Raw genomic sequence first — 18,671 nt, forward strand, 5'->3', positions numbered from 1 at the left:
CAGAAACAAACAGAGGGAGGTTGCCAAAATGAGGAGACAAAGAAGCATGGCCCAATTGAAAGAACAGATCAAAATCCCAGAAAAAGAGCTAAAACAAAATGGAGATAAGCAAGCTATCAGATTCAGAGGTTAAGATACTGGATATAAGGATGCTCAAGGAATGTAGTGAGAACCTCAACAGCAATAAAGAGATTCAGTCAGAAATGAAGGATATAATAATTGAAATAAAGAACAATTTACAGGGAAACAGCAGCAGAATGGTTGAAGTTGAGAATCAAATCAAGGACTTAGAACATAAGGAAGCAAAAAACAAACAAGCAGAACAAGAAGAAAAAGAATCCAAAAAAAATCAGGATAGTTTAAGCATCCTCTGGGATAACTTCAAGAGGTCCAACATTCACATCATAGTTGTTCCCAAAAGAGAAGAGAAGAGTAAGAACTTGGAAATTTATTGAAAAAAATAATGACAGAAAACTTTCCTAATTTCATGAAAGAAATAGACATGCAAGTCCAGGAAACACAGAGAGTCCCAAATCAGATGGATACAAAGAAGCCCATTCCAAGACACACCCATAATTAAAATGCCAAAGGTTAAAGATAAAGAGAGGATATTACAAGCCACAAGAGAAGGTATTTAATTACCTACAAGGGTGTTCCCATAGACTGTGAACTGATTTATGAAAAGAAACTTGCAGGCTAGAAGGGACTGATAAGAAATATTCAAAGTTAAAAAAGCAGGGACCTACAGCCAAGTATCCTCTACCCAGTAAAGATATCATTTGGAATTGAAGGATGGAAAGAGCTTCCCCCCAAAAAAAACAAAAAACAACTAAGGAGTTCACATGATCCAAATCATTATTACATGAAATGTTAAAGGGACTTACCATATTTTCCTGTGTATAATGTGCTCCCGTGGATGATGCACACCCACGTTTTTGTGCACATTATACACAGGATTATTTTACCCATGGTATATAATCATTATACCCATGTATAATGCACATCCTTATTTTTATCTCTAAAATATGGGCAAGAAATTCCATATTATACATGGCACAATATGGTATTCAAGAAAAAGATCAAAACTATGAACAATAAGATGGCAATAAACACAAATCTATCAACAATTGAATCTAAAAAACAAAGTAAACAAGAGGAACAGAGATAGAATCATGGATATGGAGAGTGTTTTGGCGTTCGGCAGATGGGAGAGGTGTTTTGGGAAGTGGGTTATGAGATAAGGAGATTAAGAAATACAATTGGTAGTCACAGAATAACCAAGGGAATGTAAAATACAGTATAGGAAATGTAGTAGACATAGAACTCATACGCATGACCAGTAGACATGAACAAAGGTGTGAGGATTGCCTGAGGGAGTAGGAGGTGCTAGGTAATGGGGGTAAATGGGAAAATTGGGACATCTGTAATAGCATAATCAACAAAATATAATTAAAAGAAGAAGATAGTTCAACTTCTAAATGACTAGGCTACATTAAAGACTAGGAAGTTGACACGATTTGTCTGTAGAATTTAAGAAAATATTTCTGTAAATAAGAATCCCTTTATTGGAAGGTCTGACTGTGGAATCAGTGGTAAGAAATGTTCACTGGCAGCTTCACTTCAGGTTGTCACACTGTGATTTTAGTAGGGAGAGAGAACCAATATTCCCTCTCCCTTCCCTGTTCACTGACTAAATTAGAAAAACTTTATTCTGTCAATTGTGGACTTCCATTTATTTTCCCCTTTAGCAGAATTCCTCATGCCCGTTATGAAATTCAAAATTACCACAAAATCTGATTCCCCTCTGAGTCCTTCACTCACACTGAAGGCAATTCTAAGCAGGCTTTAACCAGAAGACAAAGCTACTGTTTCCTGACATTTGAATGGAGCAGATATACTCCACTGAGAGTTCTCAGTGCAGTTTTGGGACCCATCCTCATCAAATTTCACTCCATTCTTTCTGATACTCAGGTTTCAGTAGCACAAGAAGACAGATGGCTTTTGTTTTAGTTTATTAGTAAAGCTAGTAAGCGGCATGGTGATATAAGTTGAATTGAAAAATTACAATTTTCTCAGTGAGTATTGTAAGCAATTTATAAATCTGTAGACTTGTCAGAAGAGACTCAGAACAATATTAACACTCAAAAAAGGCAAGAAATGCAGAAAACTGTACTAGAATGACAATTAAAATTAAAATTTTATAAAAGGCAAGAAATTGACACAGGCTTTCTGCAAAACAAACAAAAACCCCCTGCAAAACATTTAAAGGTTCAAATGCCAGCTAAAACATTGATTCTAGAGGTATCTATGTGGGTTTTATAAAGAAGAAATAAATATATTGCCACAAGATAGAAGAGAGTCTTGACTTCACATTTTGATCTGTTTTCCTTTGTCTAATTGCTTCCTGTTGACAAGCTCATCCCAATTTTGCTCCAGGCACAATAGACAGGAATAGTAATATAGCACTCGTTATCTGTAAAGCTCTTTATTAAAGTACTGTACTTTCTAGCTTCTTTTGCTGTTGTGAAGAACCACGAGACTTCAGGAAGCAGACTGACCTCAGGAGGGTAGCAAGTCACAAAACTTGGTGACGGGTGACGATAGAACAGAGTGCAAATTGTCCAAGGACTCTTTGTGCAAGTTCCTTTACAGAATATATTTTCTCCTTTTTCACAGCAGTAACTTACAGACCATTAAATTACACACATTCCTTTTCATTTTTCATGTTAAAATATGGCTTATGACCCAGAGCAGAATAGGATTCTGCCCTGGAAGTCACTTTTTACTATTTGATAATATATGACTTTTAAAAGGACTAGGAAGTCATGGGCCATGAACCTAGCCACATAAGTGATTTCAAATGGCTCAAAGCGTATACACTTTTACAAATGGAAACAAATTAAGCCATGGAACATTAAAGATAAAAATAAAATTATCAAAGATAGCAATTATTCCCATAAGCAAGACCTTTAGCTAGACTTACCCATTAAGATGTAAAAACTAAGTAAAAGACCACAAAACTGTAAAGTGCAAGTAAAAACAAAGCAACAGACAAAACCCCCACAAATCTATCCCCACTTCCAAAAAAGAGAGAAGTAAGCAAGTATCAAGGTTTGAAAGAGACATTGAGTTTTACAAAGCTTAATTTGTAAAGCTCCTCAGTGAGGGTAAGGTTTGAGGTAAGAAACTTGTGGTTCTCTAAAGTCAAGTTTATTAACTTTTCCTCTTTGGCACAACCCATTTTATAAATCAATCAAAAGAAATTGATATGCCTTACATACAATATTTAGAGTTATTATATTTAAGTAGACATAGTGAGCTATTATAAGATTTTATTTTAAACACTCAGCCTATCTAAAAAATGACTAATCTTTGTGATTAATGTTCAGTTTAGATACCTAAGTATGAATATTTAATATAGCCATAAACTCTTACAATGTAGGTAGAAACATAGGAAAAAACACATTTTCTTAAGTTCTAAACCACTAACAAATAACTGCTATAAGGTTTTTTGTAGAATCATACAGCTGTGGGAAAAAATAGTTTCCTCCAACATCTCTATTATTCTCTAGGGTATAATGCTTCAGATGGAGAAATCTCAATACCAACAGCCACAGGGAAGCAATAGTTAATGATATAGCTAATATAAATAAATAATTAGTATAATACTTTTATATTTAATATATTGATCATCATATATTTAACACATAAATAATTACATACTAAATAATTAGCTGATAATATAGTTAATAAAATACAGCTAAGCGAATATATATTAGAGGTTTCAAGAGGTAGTATCTCTTTCTTCTCAAGGGGTTGGGGGCCAGAGAACATCGTGAGGGATTTGTAGGGGACTTCCCAGGTAGATATAGACAGTTTATCTGAAGCTGCCAGAGGGAGCATGGGTGGCAGTTACTGGAAGCTAAGGTCAGAGTTGGCAAAGAACCACACATAACATCCAAAATGGAAGGAAGGGGTTGGAAGAACTGGAAGGAAAAGTAAGGTTTCTGGCTGAGAGTCTTAGAAGTCAGGTACAATCAGGTATGTGGAACGGGTTGAGGAAGTACAAAATGTGTGCTCCCACCTAGGGAGTGTGCATCAGAGGCACACAGTGCAGCTCACAGAGCCAGATGTCTTTCTTAACAAGTGAGAGGTCACTGTGCTGGGCTCTTATGAATGAAGAGCTAGAAGGTCAATCAATACTTATTTATTAACAAAGAGTTACTGATGTCTTCTTAAGGAGGTTATGTCAATCTCAGACATTTCCAAACTGTCCAATCATGTTACACAGTTGGTCAATCCCTGGCTAAGAGTAAAGGGCTATAAATTAAAGTTCAGAAATGTCTTCATTTAGGCCAGGGGTCCAGATTAGTCTTCAATGAACTCAATAGAGCCTATGTTTAACATTCACTACCATTGATTTCATACCAGATGTGACCAGATCCTGGACAGATAAGAGGTAGAAAATAGCTCTCTTTTCCTCTGAAGAGGAGAGAAAAAGACCAGCTAGACATTACTGTACATAAGCCATGAAGCAATGTGCTTAAAAATAGTCATCAGGCATCTCTGAAGGCAGCCTGAATAATTTACTTCCAATTATAAAAAAAATATTACAGTTATCAGAAAGGCAGTAACTGTTATATAAACATAACCTAAAAGCATGAGAGTGTCAACTGTTATTTCCAGGAAAAAAAAAACAAACACAAATTAAGGAAATAGATGGCATTCCATTTATTATAAGCAAAGACCTCTCTCTAAACTAAAGCAATGTGTTCAAAACTTTTAAGACCCACGGAAATTCACACAGGATTCCCATTCTTGGACCTCTCCCTAGAACACTCGAAGACATTCCCTCTAAAAATGTAACAGGTACTTAACTTCTACTGAGCACCACCTGACCTGAGCTTGTCTCCTCTGCAAATCTCACTCTTAAGTCTCACATCTGGGTAAGAAATCTATAGGGATTATTAGTAATTACTGACAACATTTCTAGACACAGGAAAAAAAAGTTCCTTACTATTTTTTTCAAGTGTTGATTTATTGCTGTGGCTTTGAGTAACTAGTTACTCAAAAACATCATCTGCATCTAGTTAACTCTAAAATGGTACTAACAAGGCCAAATTCCCTTCAGACTACTTAACTTCATAATCTCCCATGGTCCTAAATGTATTCAACCTGATGGAAAATGCATGTCACAAGGGGACCAAGTAAGAGATTAGGGATAAAAACTTACTGGAGAAGGGGGCCCCATCAAACTACATGAGAAGTAAGAAGTAATAAAACCACATGTTTTTTAAAAGCACATTTTCTTACCACTGTTAACACTAATTAACATTACTAGTTGATACTGATAACTTGTATTACTATTAATTAGTATTACTAAAAATAATTTATATTGATATTTCAGAATAATAACAATAATACCAAAGCATATTTCATGTATGGTACATCTCTTTCAATATTTGTCACATATGCCCGGAAAGTATTCAACTATGTAGTATGAAAAACAGGCATTTATTAAAGAAAATACAAGATACAAGAAACATTGTACACAGGATAATGATGCCTCAGTCCTCTTCAAAGTAGGCACCTTATAACCTCACACAGTTCTCCTAATCACCATCAGCTGCCCCATTGTATTTTCCTGAATCTCATGGATGGTCTGAAATCCCTTTCCTTTCAAAAGTGATTTAAGTTCAGGGAAAAGCCAGAAGTTGCAGGGTGGTGAATCAGGGCTATAGGGGGAGCTGAGTCACTTGGGTACTTGATGTTTCACAAAAAAAACTTCATGAGATGTGATGCATGAGTGGGCACGTTGTCATGATGATGCTGCCAATCACCAGTTGCCCATAGCTGCGGGATTCTGAATTATTCGAACAGTTTCCATGGAAGAATGTTTAAGCTTAATGCAAAATTTGATACAGATTTGTTGTTCTACTCGCTCAGCCATTTTGAATGTGACAGCCACACAGTACACATGTCACTCAACAGAGTCTACTCCCCCCACTGATTAGTGCAGGGAAGTCGTCATTGCTCACACATGCGCATTCCAGTCCACTCTCCTTGGCTGCCAGGTTACACTGATGTTTTGCAAACCATACTTGTTATATTAACAATGGTTGAATTTTTCCGGACAAACCTTGTAAAACATAACACTTAGATAAGTATACTGTGGGCCAGTGAATTCTACTATAGAAGTGACCACCAAAAGAGAATTTGAGACAATGATTGATTATATATAATACAGCTGCTTTCTATGAGGTGAGAACAAACATATATGAACTGAGTACATTTCCTGTAGTCTGTCAACATGAAATAGATAACACTCCTCCAATAATAAATTACAACCCTAACTCATATCAATGGAAGGCAGCTATGCTCACCACTATACCACCAGTGCCGCACCCTGACTCATATGAATGGAATTTACTTGAAGCACTTACTCACAATCAGAAAACTTGCTTTTTCAAAATACTCAGTCTTCTCTTTTTGACTGCTTTTTCTTATAGCTAAAGGCCAGTGAAATGATATGACATGGTCACTTCATAAAGAAAAGTGAGGAGAAAACACTATATCCTACTTCTGGGACATTTACTTGTTCTTTTCAAAACATGTGACTCTACTTTTAAGTTGTTATTGAAGTCACTGCCTTTGCTTCTGCATGAAGTTGTGTAATTATATTTAAATATTTCACTCTGCCATTCATCTTAACAAGCACAATTACACTGGCCTATAATTGTGAAGAATTACACAATTCTTTCATTTCCTTCAAAACTAAGAAGTAATCAACAGAAGTATAAAATATTGACTTCAATTTATGGCGCTGCTTCTTAATAAACATTTATTGAATAAATAAGTGAACCTGGATGGTCACTCTGGTGCTTCCCAACCTTTTCCTTTCATGGCACACATGAAAAATAATGTGTATAAGGATGCTGGGGTAAGAAAAAAAAAAAGAGCCAGGTGACCGGAAACTACCAGCTAAGGGTATCTGGCACCCTAAGCTTACACAACTACCTGGCTACCTGAAAGCTGAAAGGTAGAGGAATAATGGTAGCACAATGAAATACCTGAAACTCATTTAGAGCTTTTCAGTGTCCCCAAAAGGCTAACTAAGAAATTGTTCTCCACATTTTTTTCCTATTTTGCATACTGTTACTTAAAAAAACCTGGAAACTACTTTTCCTTTAGCAACTCATCCCTCATGTAGAACCCCCTGGTTCTACATGATCCTGGTGGTGTAGATAACTTCAGGACCCTGACATTTCATCCATCTCCATTCTACTCAGGACAATCAATTAAAGTGATCCATTATCTTGCTATCATGGTTGATCCAATGTGGGTATGTGACCCAGGCAAAGCCAATCCAAAAGTTCTACCATTCTCTTCCTTGTGGATTGTGAATACCAGGTTATAAGGCTTTGGACTTCCACCAGTTCCCAGAGGAAATACACTTTGAAATGAATACACGGTCCAGATCATGGCTATTCTAAATTTTAGAATGAATAAAAAGTTTAGGACTGATGGGTTTCTATTACTTGTAACCAAAACTATCACACGGCAATGATTCATTCACATTGGACAGCTATTGTCGGGCTGGCTGTCGTCATTTTTTTATTTGACAATCTAAGGGAAAAGAGGTCAGTGCCCTTGGCTACACAGTCAGGTATTCCATGTTTTAAAAATTCAGCCACTGCACATTGGCTGACAATCGCTGCTCTACAATTTCAAAGACTCAGTGAATTTCCTGAGTATCAACACACATGTGCATTGTATGCAATACATATTTTACATCAGCAGCATACACAGGTCAGGTAACCTACTGTGGAACTTCTTTAGATAATCCCCAGACATTATCTAGGTGATAACTATTCTAAGGAGATTATCCTACAGAGTGCCAACACTGAAAGAAAACATTTAGGTAGAAGCAAGATCATTAGGGAAGGTGAAGGGAGAAATAAAGTAGGAAGCAAGTTGAAATGAGTCCCGTTATACAAATGAAACAACATGGGCAAAGGTACTTTGAGTACATTACAGATCCACTTGCACAATCAGACCAGAAGAGGTCTGGTCACAAAGAAAACTCTTTGTGAGGCAGCAGCAGTTATTTCTTTGATGAAAATGGATTCCACACACATTAATTTCATATCTTAAGCATTTATCCACCTTCAGTACCAAATTTTTTCCTGTAGGAACACATAATTTGCCATAAAGAGATGGACTTTTTCCTCATTGTCTTAAAAAGAATTACAAGCACAGATATTAATAAACAGAAAATAATAAAAACACCATACCTCCTTAGTTAGGAAAACTCCTTCACAAGAAATACATTCTACAGATCCCATCCAAGGAAAAAAAATTAGAATACAATGCTAAATATATGGTTAATTTAAAGAGGGGGAGTCTTATTAATGTCTAAATGTTCTCTTATTACAAGTTCTGTGTAGACAGCAATAATAACTATCCTCACATCCTAGCATGTTGATTAATACCATAGATAGCAAGAACCCAATGTTTTTAGTTTATCAAATGACTAAATAAAGACAGAATGAAATTTCCAACAAATTAAGAAGAGGTTAATGCCTATCATATAGGCACCTTTAAACTCAATTAATTATTTTGCATCTACCCAAGAGATATGCATTTTGGAATAGGATGGACAAGTAACAAACGAGTTACAAATTCACAAATCCACCAATAAATAAAAACAGCAGAATAGCATCATGTGCAAATTTCCTTGCAAAATATGCTTTCATTAAAGATCTTTTACATCACTAAGTTCATATAACTCAGAGCAAGCAGAAAAAAACAACAAATTAGGAAAATAAGGATAGCAGAAAAGTAAAAAAGAAAAAAATCAACCCATAATTTAAAAATGATAAAAATCATCCACAAAGTAAGAATAATCTATAATTTCAGTAGTTAAGCTTTAACCCCCATAACTGCTCCATTATTTCCTTTCATTACCTGAGAAGAATCTGCTTGGGCTAATTTTGTAGTGACCTTCAGTATTTGGCGAAGATTTCGTCCTTTATCTTCAACAAGGAGGTGAACCAGCAGAAGAAAAACATGCTCAGGAATCACAGTAGTAATAGGGAGCAAAGACTCTACTGAAGCCAACCATTCAGTCACTGCAGACTCTTCACTCATTACTTCAAGGATCCTCCAGGCTGTACATACTGAACCATATGTGCTGGTTATGGGAAACACAAGCTTGTAGGACAGCTGAAAAATAAACGCAAAAAAGGCATGAGTAAAACGAGGTAAATGTATCAGTCAGAAATATATTTGACATTCATTTATATTTTACATTTCACTGTAAGAAATAAATCCTTCCAACAAAACGAATACAGAATTTTCAATGCCTGCCCCAACCTTCTGCGCATATTTGAGCTAAAAGAATTACACAAGAAGAAAACAGTTGTTACAAGGAACTCTAGAACAGTTTATCACTACTTTTCCTCTTGTTTACCATTTGCTCCCAGTTAAGGCAGGGGGAAAAAAAAGAAATCAAATAAGACCCAGAGGCAAAACAATTTGGAAAAGTCATTATCACTAGGAAAGTATTCTCTAGTTAGAGGGAACATAGGAAACAAAAATAAAAACATTGCATTTGCCCAGCTCCACAGACCCTGGCAAGAGGCAGCCCTGGGCAAATGGCAAACTTGGACTGAGAACAATTTATTTTTATAATAGACAGTACGTTGACAGGAACAGAGTTGAGTCAGCTGGAGCCTGGGAATTCATTTATAATTGTGAATAACTTCTGCAATAAGAAATAACCTGACAGTTCTAAACTGAAATGACACCCAAAGATGATGTTATGCTTAAGTCAATCTGAAGTGGCTCCTCAGAAATAAAACAGCACGGTCAGGGACAGAGAGTGGACAGAACTCTGACGAAGTGAGCTGTGTACCCAAATGGCTCAGGAGAAGCCACAGACATAAGGGAGCATTAGATACAGCCTGTGAATAAAACAATTTAATTAAGAGTATAATTAGACACAAATTAGAAATCTGTAGATTATAACTGTCCTGATATTGGAGACTGACTTATACAGACAAGGATAATAACTAAAAGAATGGGAAGTAAAAGTTATTCTTTACAAGTTTTTAAGTAACAGTTTTATTGAGATATAATTCAAAATCCATCCTTTTGAAATTAACAGCTCAATGGATTTTAGTAATTCATAGAGCTGTGTAACCATCATCAATATCTAACTTTAGAACATTTTCTTCATTCCAAAATGAAACACCATACCCATTCACAATCACTCTGCATTCACCCTGATCCCCCACACTCTGGCAAACACAATCCATTTTCTGTTCCTCTTCTGGTTATTTTATATAATAGAAACCACATAATATGTGGTCTTTTTTGACTGGCTTATTTGGCATCTTTTCATCTATGTTGTAGCTGGCATCAATACCTCATTTTACTGTCAATTATTCTATTGTACAGATGTACCATTTTTATTAATTCATCACTTAATGAACATTACGATTATTTCTGCTTTTTGGTTATGAATAACACTGATATAAATATTCCTACAAAAGTTTTTGTAAGGTCATAGGTCCTAAATATCTTGAGTGTCCGCTTATGAGTGGAGATAATATATATTTTAAAGTAAATGCCACTGTAAAAAATGAGGAAGCTCTATCCTTACTGATATGGAAAGATCTCCCACATGAAAATAAAAGATACAGATAGTATGCCTGAAATACTACCAATTATTTGTTGGGAAAGGGGGATTGGAAAAGTACCTAGGCAAATTAAAAAGCAATTAACATGCACTAATTTTCATTTCTTTTCAAAAGATTTTATTTATTTATTTATTTTTAGAGAGAAGGGAAGGGAGAAAGAGAGGGAGAGAAATATCAATGTGTGGTTGCCCCCCACTGGGGACCTGGCCTGCAACCCAGGCATGTGTCCTGACTGGGAATCAAACTTGCAACCTTTTAGCTCATAGGCCCACACTCAATCCACTGAGCTACACCAGCCAGGGCCCTAATTTTCATTTTCTTTTGGAGAGGGTGGAATTGACAAGGTGGGAACTGGACAACCAAGATCAAGGATGAGAAGGAGACTACTCATTGTACACCTTTTTATAAGCTTTGAACCATTTTTATATATTATAATTTATTAAAATTATAAATTTTTAAAATTAAATATGTAAATTTCAAAAAAAAATGTTTTATTTCTTTATTTTTAGAGAGAGTGCAAGGGAAGGAGAAAGACAAGGAGAGAAGCATCCATGTGTGGTTGCCTCTCACATGGTCCCCACTGGGGACCTGGCCTGCAACCCAGGCATATGCTCTGACTGGGAATCGAACCACCAACCCTTTGGTTCACAGTCCATACTCAATCCACTGAGCTACACCAGCCAAGGCTAAATACCTAAGTTTATTATAGCTCTCTCTCTAAAAATACTTTTTTTTTCCTAAAATGAAATTCATTAAAGACTAGAGTCAATTTCTTTAGACTAATAACAAACAGCACTGAACTTGAGATTTAAAAGACAAGGATTTCAGCACAGCCATGGCAACTATTAGCTGTTACACAATCTGTGTGAGGCAGACTTTTTTCATTTGTAAAATAGAAGTTATGACTATCTTCCTGCAAGATTACTGAGGTAGATAATGAGATGATATGCATCAAGCACCTATCACAGTACCTAAAGTTGCAAAATACAGGGAAATACTATCAGTGTCATCTTTAGGAGAGAAAAATAAAACTGGTAGATAAGAATATAAAAGAAAATAATTGGAAATCACCATGAACCATAAATTAAGTCAAAAATAGCAATATTACACAGACACATATCAATAAACACACTGAAACAGAAAAGAAATCCTACTTTACTTGAACTGTTATGTCCAGGTTTAGGCTCTGTTTCCTGTTTGCTTGCCTTAAGTTAGAGTAGCAGGAGAAAGGCCCAGTGTTGGGGTAAGATATCATGGGACAGTCTCTCTGGTCCAATGAGGGATGGGTAGAGTTCCCCAGCACAGTCCTAGGGCAAGGATGCAACAAAGGGTTTTCTCTCAGCACCAGCTACCAAATCCTGGCCCTCCCAGCCTGTGGGAGTACCTGTGAATGTGCTAGTAGGCTATGTTTTAGAGCAGAAAGTGGGTGTTTACAAATAAGAGATGCTTATGTTAGATATACTACATCTCAACAAAAAAATAAAAGAAAAACCATACAAAAATAGCATTTCAATGACTATTAAATGGTTATAGTAAAACATCCTTTATGGATATAAAAATGAATCTTTATTTTAAAAAGCTTTTAGTAAAAATATTCAGGTAATATCAACAATAAGCCAGACATCCATAGCAGTACATCATCTAAAAAGGTCTGAAAAAGAAATTGTGAGTACAGGTGAACAATACAGATTTTCATTAACTTTAAAGAATAATACTCATCTATCATAGTAACTAAAACAGGCTTAACAAAAGTGGAGCCAGGAGTTGATCAGGAGAAGGGGTATGGAAACTCAAACCTGGAGGCCTTTAAGATAGGTTTTGTAGGAAGGGATTTAATCACTCACCAGACCAGAAACAGAAGACTGGATTAGATTAAAGCCTGAAGTGGGTCTTTCTGCTGTCAGCCTTTATGAAGAATCTACTCAAGAGTTGAGAGGCTTGGGGGTAGCTGATCACTACCAAACGATAACCCACACCATCCTCTGTATTCATGCTAATCAGAACATAAAGATAGAAGCCTAAGATCTAAGACTTACTAATTCCTTTTAACTTTCAACTAAAAACTTTTAAGAAACCAGTTTACTTCAACTTACTATTGATTTACTAGTTCCCTGTAACTCCTGTTATTTACTAATGAATAATTCTTTGTATTGAATTTTCCTTTGTTCAAATTACCAGAGTGGTTTCTGCCTCCTGACTGAACCCTGACTCAAACACTGGTGCATTCTCACCCTACCCACCTCTGCCACTTTCTCTGGGGGCAACGGCAGCAAGATGTTAAGCACTTTAGAACTTAAAACTAGTGTTTGTTTTTTTTTTTAACCTAGGAGAACACAAATAGCCTAATAGAAAAGGATCCTGTTTCCCACACAGTACTCAAAAATGTTAAGTTTATTAGATTATATTAGCGTTTTATTTTAAAGAGATGAATGCCTAGTTTGGTATCTTACATTTTTTAATTCTTAGAAGTAGAAAGAAACTAAAATGTGTTTTATTTCATGGTTATCAACACTTCAGACACAGGACAGGCAATCCAGAACTGCGTGGCACAGGGTACGCAGCCTTGCTTTCATTCACCAGAAGAACTCGGCTTCTAAAGAACTGCTCTAGCTCTAAACCAAACACTCGAAATTGGAGTCACCAATCTATAGTGAACTAATAACAACAAAAACAACCATGGTATTTCCACAATAAATCAAGATGGTAAAATTATCTTATCAGAAGCACACATTGCTCTCTGAACAAAAATTTACTGAATGTCTACCATGTGCTAAACAATGGGTCAGATGTAAAGGATGCCCAGATTGGCTAGGATGTTACCTATTTCTTTGAGTATGTGGAAAATAGTAAAGTAATTTAACAACTAGCTAAAATATTTTTGATTCTCTCATCTATGGTCAACTAAAAAAGATAAAGCAGAAATATTTTGAGTGGGAAAAAATATAAAAAATTTCAACAATTGTTGCAATTTAAATATTAGCATACTTGGAAAATAAAGGCAAATCATGAAAAGGGCCAAGATTCTTTCCCTCAGTGAGCTCATAGAATAGTTGGAGGTACAAATCTGTAACCCCCTAAATTAAACAAAACATTACTGAGTGAAGTGCTATGGATGCAAAGAAGAGTAATTAATTCTTTCTCAGGGAGGCTGAGAACTTTTAGATGGGTCTTAAAGGATGAATAGGTTAGGCAAAGATCCTGGAAAAAACTTGGCGAGTTTGGAGCATGTTAAATCTGTAAGTATGTTTGGAATACAGAGTCCAGGACAGGTGCAGAAGAAAAGCCAAAAGGCTTAAATTTTTTAAAAGGGTGATCATATATATACTCAAAGCATCACACTATCATCAGGAGGTGTTTATAGCTCTAATAGTATTCCTCCCTCCTCTGTCTCAGCCAGCTGCTGAAGAGAAAGCCTCACTATTAGTGTTGATAAATAATATTCATACACCTGAGCAAATAGTGAGCTGAGTACTTTAGTATTAGAGTTAGGGTGATCCTCAGTAAATACCACTTATGATTTAAAGGAACAGAACTCTTAAACATAGTACATCCCGTCCTGCTCCCAGCCCCATTCAGAATCCAACCATTGTTCTGCATGGGCAAGTCAAAAGGGAAGGTAAAAAACTACTAGAAAATTTTGGTTACATTTTGCACTCCCATTAGGGCAGATGTAAGAACTGCCTTCTTTTAATACAAAAACAATTACATATTTCAAGTTTTAAAGATTCAGTCAAACAATAAGAATTTAGGAAGCTATAGGATACATTCAATTTGCCTATAGGCTAGTTTCAGCTGCATGATCTAACAAAGAATGACAATGCCTCAATTTCTGCTGCTAGGACATTTAACAATACTAGAGGTATCTGCTTTTACAGATGGAACAACTATGGCCCTAGTTTGCATTTATGTAATTTCTCTCTCCATGGAGACTTAGATGCTTCAACAGTTTTATCTTATTGTACCCTCATTCAATCCCAATAAAAGTAATAGTTGGGAAGTAATAAGTTTCATTGAAGACAAACTGAAATAGCAAAAGAGAGAAGGTCTGACAAATATAGGCCTAGAACCCAGCCATCATCCAGACACTCACAACACAATAATGTACAAAGGAACAGGAACAGTGAGACTGACATCTCACTGGCCTGCCATCTTCCCACTGAAGGCAGCAGAGCAAGGGCACACACAGGAGACACCAACAACCAGTATGTTAGGGAATGTGGTCCAAGGTGTCATATTCAAAACTGAAGTCTTAGTTCTTACAGATCCCAGAACATCAGAGAGATTTCCCACCTTGGACTATCCCAGATCCAGCAATATGCTGCTCTTACTAAACAGTATGACTAGAAAAAAAAAGCAGTCCATGCTCAAGTAAGTGGGAGAAGCGCTGGGTGAAATAGAACTAGTTGCTTTCCTGCAGGATTACTTAGGACCTTTAATTACTAATGTACACTGGAAAATCAAAGAGAAAAAAAGATTATACAGCATTTCTACCCTGGCCAGTGTGGTTCAGTCGGTTGGAGCCTTATCCTGTAACTGAAAGGTTGCAGGACCGATTGCCGGTCAGGGCACAGGCCTAGGCTAAGGGTTCAGTCCCTGGTCAGGGTGCATGCAAGAGGTAACCTATCAATATTTCTTTCCCCCTCTCTCTTCCTCCTCTCCTCTCCTTCTAAAATATCAATAAAGCATGTCCCCAGTGAGGATAAAATTATACAGCATTTCCAAAACTTATTTTACAATAGGATTATCCTTCCTTCTCACTATCCAGAAAAATATACTAACATGGACAAAACTGCCTGCCTGACAATACAGTAAAGTTCACAAAGACAGTTTAAACCCAAACACATACTTCATCAGAAGGTGAGGTTATCTGCAGAGACCTATAAACCCTACATTACCAGTTTACCTTTATTTAAGGAAACCAAGGATGAACGTCATTACCTTTTGGTGGTCGACTCTATAGCACTCCTGCTGTACTGTTTCCAAAAGTTTTAGAGCCAACTGCTGCCTCGAGGGACCGTCTTCATCCACGGATATGCAGTCTTCCAAGGCAGTAGAAGATAATATCTGCAGAACTGGCATTATTAGCAGCGAGGATGACTTTGGAATTTTCTGACCCTCAGCAAAAGAGTGGAGCTTCAAAGCTATTTATCAAAACAACAATTCATGTTTTTAAAAATCAGTACCACAGCCAAACAAAACGCTATTTTATTAAAGGGTGATATGCAAGAAGTTTTCTTAGCCCTTTATAACTGGGTCAGGCATATAAATGAGAAATCTTATCTTTTTAGAAATAAAAGGAACATAAAAATTAACTAGCATCTAAAACAATCTGTTTCTGTATACAAGTGAAAACCTGATGATATTCTTAGAAAAAAATATGTATCATATATCATAAAGTATAAATCAACTCTTTTTTTGGTCACTACAAATTTCTTTAAAATACAGTTCAACTTTCATCCCTGTTCTGTCAGATCCTTCCACCGCCTTCGACAGAGCCGAGACACCACAGAGTTCCCAGTCAGTGGATAGCGAGACTGATGTATGTGCTTCCCTTACAAGCCCAACTGAGAATTATATGACGAGATTAGTAAATAAACAAGCTGAAGCAGGGTTATCTTTCCACTTCAATTACTAAGAAGTAAATCAGGAAAGTCTCAAAGTTCATGAACAGCATAACAGTCAAACCCAATTTTACAAATGATTTTTTTTAATATGGAAACTCAACTTCCACATCAGAACCAATATGAGCAAATGTATGATGACTTAGTTAAATGTATGGTCTCCCCTAGACTAATAACAGAATGAGTTAAAGCATAAATGAACTTTTTTCATGGTTATCAAATGGACCCTGATTTACTGAGTGATGTTATTCATAGACTTCCAAGCTATAATAAATTATCAAAGTAATGAACTGATATGCCCACTACAACAAAAACAAAAAATTCTACAAGCCTTAAATCATGTGAGTTGCCAGCATTTGTTATTAAACCACCTGGAAGTCAAACCTGAATATGGTATGAAGTACAAATACAGTATGATGTACTTCATATTGTACATCAGTTTCTCTGCTTCTCTAACACTATTAATTTACATTTTTTCCTAAATATTAGTTTTAATACATAATCGTCTCTGAGACATCATGAAAATTCATTATCTTTAACAAAGCAGGAAATACATATAATACAAATATTTATATATTTTATATTATAAATCTTCCAGGCACTTTTATAAATTTATAGTAAAGGCTGGGGATAATAATTAAGAAGCATAATACTGTTTATGCAGTACATGTTTAAAATTTGAACTAATGAATATACTCTTGGTTATTCTATTTCTTTAAATACTTGTCCCCAATATAGTAAACAATAGTTCTTCCATACTTTTCAACAAGACATGCTAGCTTAGTAATTTCCAATATGATTTATTCAATCTAACTAAATTAACTTCCAATCACAGACACAGGCTTATAAGACAAAAACTCTGATATCCAGCAAATCAACGTGTTGGGAGTGTTTGGGCCTATAGCATCCTGTTACACATGAAACACAACAAGAGTGTAGCTTCAGAATTAAAAATGGGCTTCCCTACAGCTTTGAAATTTTTTTGTCAGAAGAAAATCTATTTATATGAAATATTCACAAAAAGCAAGTTTATACAGGCAGAAGGCACATCAGTGCTTGTCTGGGGCAGAGGGTGGGACTGAGGATTAACTGTGAGTGGGCACAGACATATGCAAGGGGGAAGGTGATGGCAATGTTTGAAAACTAAATTGTGGTTCTGGTGGCATAACTCTGTAAACTTAGTGAAAGGACACTTTATCCTACAGTTAAAATGGTAAAAATCATGGTAAATAAATAACATCTCAATAAAGCTGTTTAAAAACCTACTGCTGTCAGAAGCAGCAGCACTAGAAAACTACACACGTGGGAGGATGCCACATGCTCTGTTACAAGAAACAAAAGGACGAGTGAGGAAGGCACAAACGAGCATTAACTCCCACAGGCAAAAGCAGGGTAGAAACCAATCAAACCCCAAGAGCCAAGGGTCCTCTTCCACATGCTGAAGCCGTTACCAATGTAGACTCTATGTGCAAGAGCAATTCACCCTCAAAATCATAATGAATTAAAATGCCCAGAATAATAAACTATGTACTTGGCAATTACCTCAAGCACATTTTTAAAATGAGGGTGGGAATGTATCAATGTATCATACCACTATACAACATAATTTAAATTTTTTTTAATTTATTGATTTTAAAGAGAGAGAAAGGGGATAGGGAAAAGAGGTCAATTTGTTGACCCACTTATTTATGCATTCATTGGTTGTTTCTTGTATGGGCCCTGACGGGAGATTGAACCTACAACCTTAGTGTATCAAGATGAAACTCTAACCTAACCAACTAAGCCACCCTGCCAGGGCTTCTATATAACATAATTTAGACAGAGTATCCAATACCACACAGACTATACTGGACCAAATAAAGCCAGGCAACTTTAATGTAAAAGCTGCATTGAAAGGTGTGACTTACTTGCTAATCTGCCACCTTGATTCTTTACCACATTATTCTTAAATAGAACATTTTTGCCTCCCTTTTGCCCCTTCCTCACTTTTCTTCAAATCACACTGGACAGTCAGAAGAATGTTATCTTTCATGTGTTCTAGCTAAATTAATATAATAACCATAAATTAAATCTTGTCCAATGTGGCAAGAGTTTTGAATAGTAAGGCTACATACTTTTAAAAAACAAATACAAATGCTAAGTGTTTCTTTTGTTTCAAGGGTTTTATGCTATTGATTCTGAGTATGTTGTACAACTGTTAATAGGTGATATGCCCGTTAATATATTCATTGATGTCATTGCTACATGATTCAGATTATAATGTCCTAACAAACAGCCAAAATACTTAGTAGGTTCTGACACATAGAACCCTGTTAGACAAGAAAAAGAAGGCCTAGTTGATAATGAC

General features: G+C 36.0%; 1 protein-coding gene across 2 annotated transcripts in view; it reads right to left on the reverse strand.

Annotated features, from left to right (window-relative positions):
* FOCAD (focadhesin) overlaps nucleotides 1-18,671 on the reverse strand; it is a 321,941-nt gene that overhangs the window by 202,031 nt on the left and 101,239 nt on the right. For both annotated transcript variants that reach the window (XM_028508513.2, XM_036021544.1), the window contains exons 10-11: nucleotides 15,642-15,844; nucleotides 8,968-9,225 (exon numbers count right to left, since the gene is read on the reverse strand). In XM_028508513.2, the coding sequence (XP_028364314.1) occupies nucleotides 8,968-9,225; nucleotides 15,642-15,844 (461 nt within the window). The remainder of the gene's footprint in view (nucleotides 1-8,967; nucleotides 9,226-15,641; nucleotides 15,845-18,671) is intronic.

Source organism: Phyllostomus discolor, chromosome 3 (assembly GCF_004126475.2).
Source record: "Phyllostomus discolor isolate MPI-MPIP mPhyDis1 chromosome 3, mPhyDis1.pri.v3, whole genome shotgun sequence".
Taxonomy (NCBI): Eukaryota; Metazoa; Chordata; class Mammalia; order Chiroptera; family Phyllostomidae; genus Phyllostomus; species Phyllostomus discolor.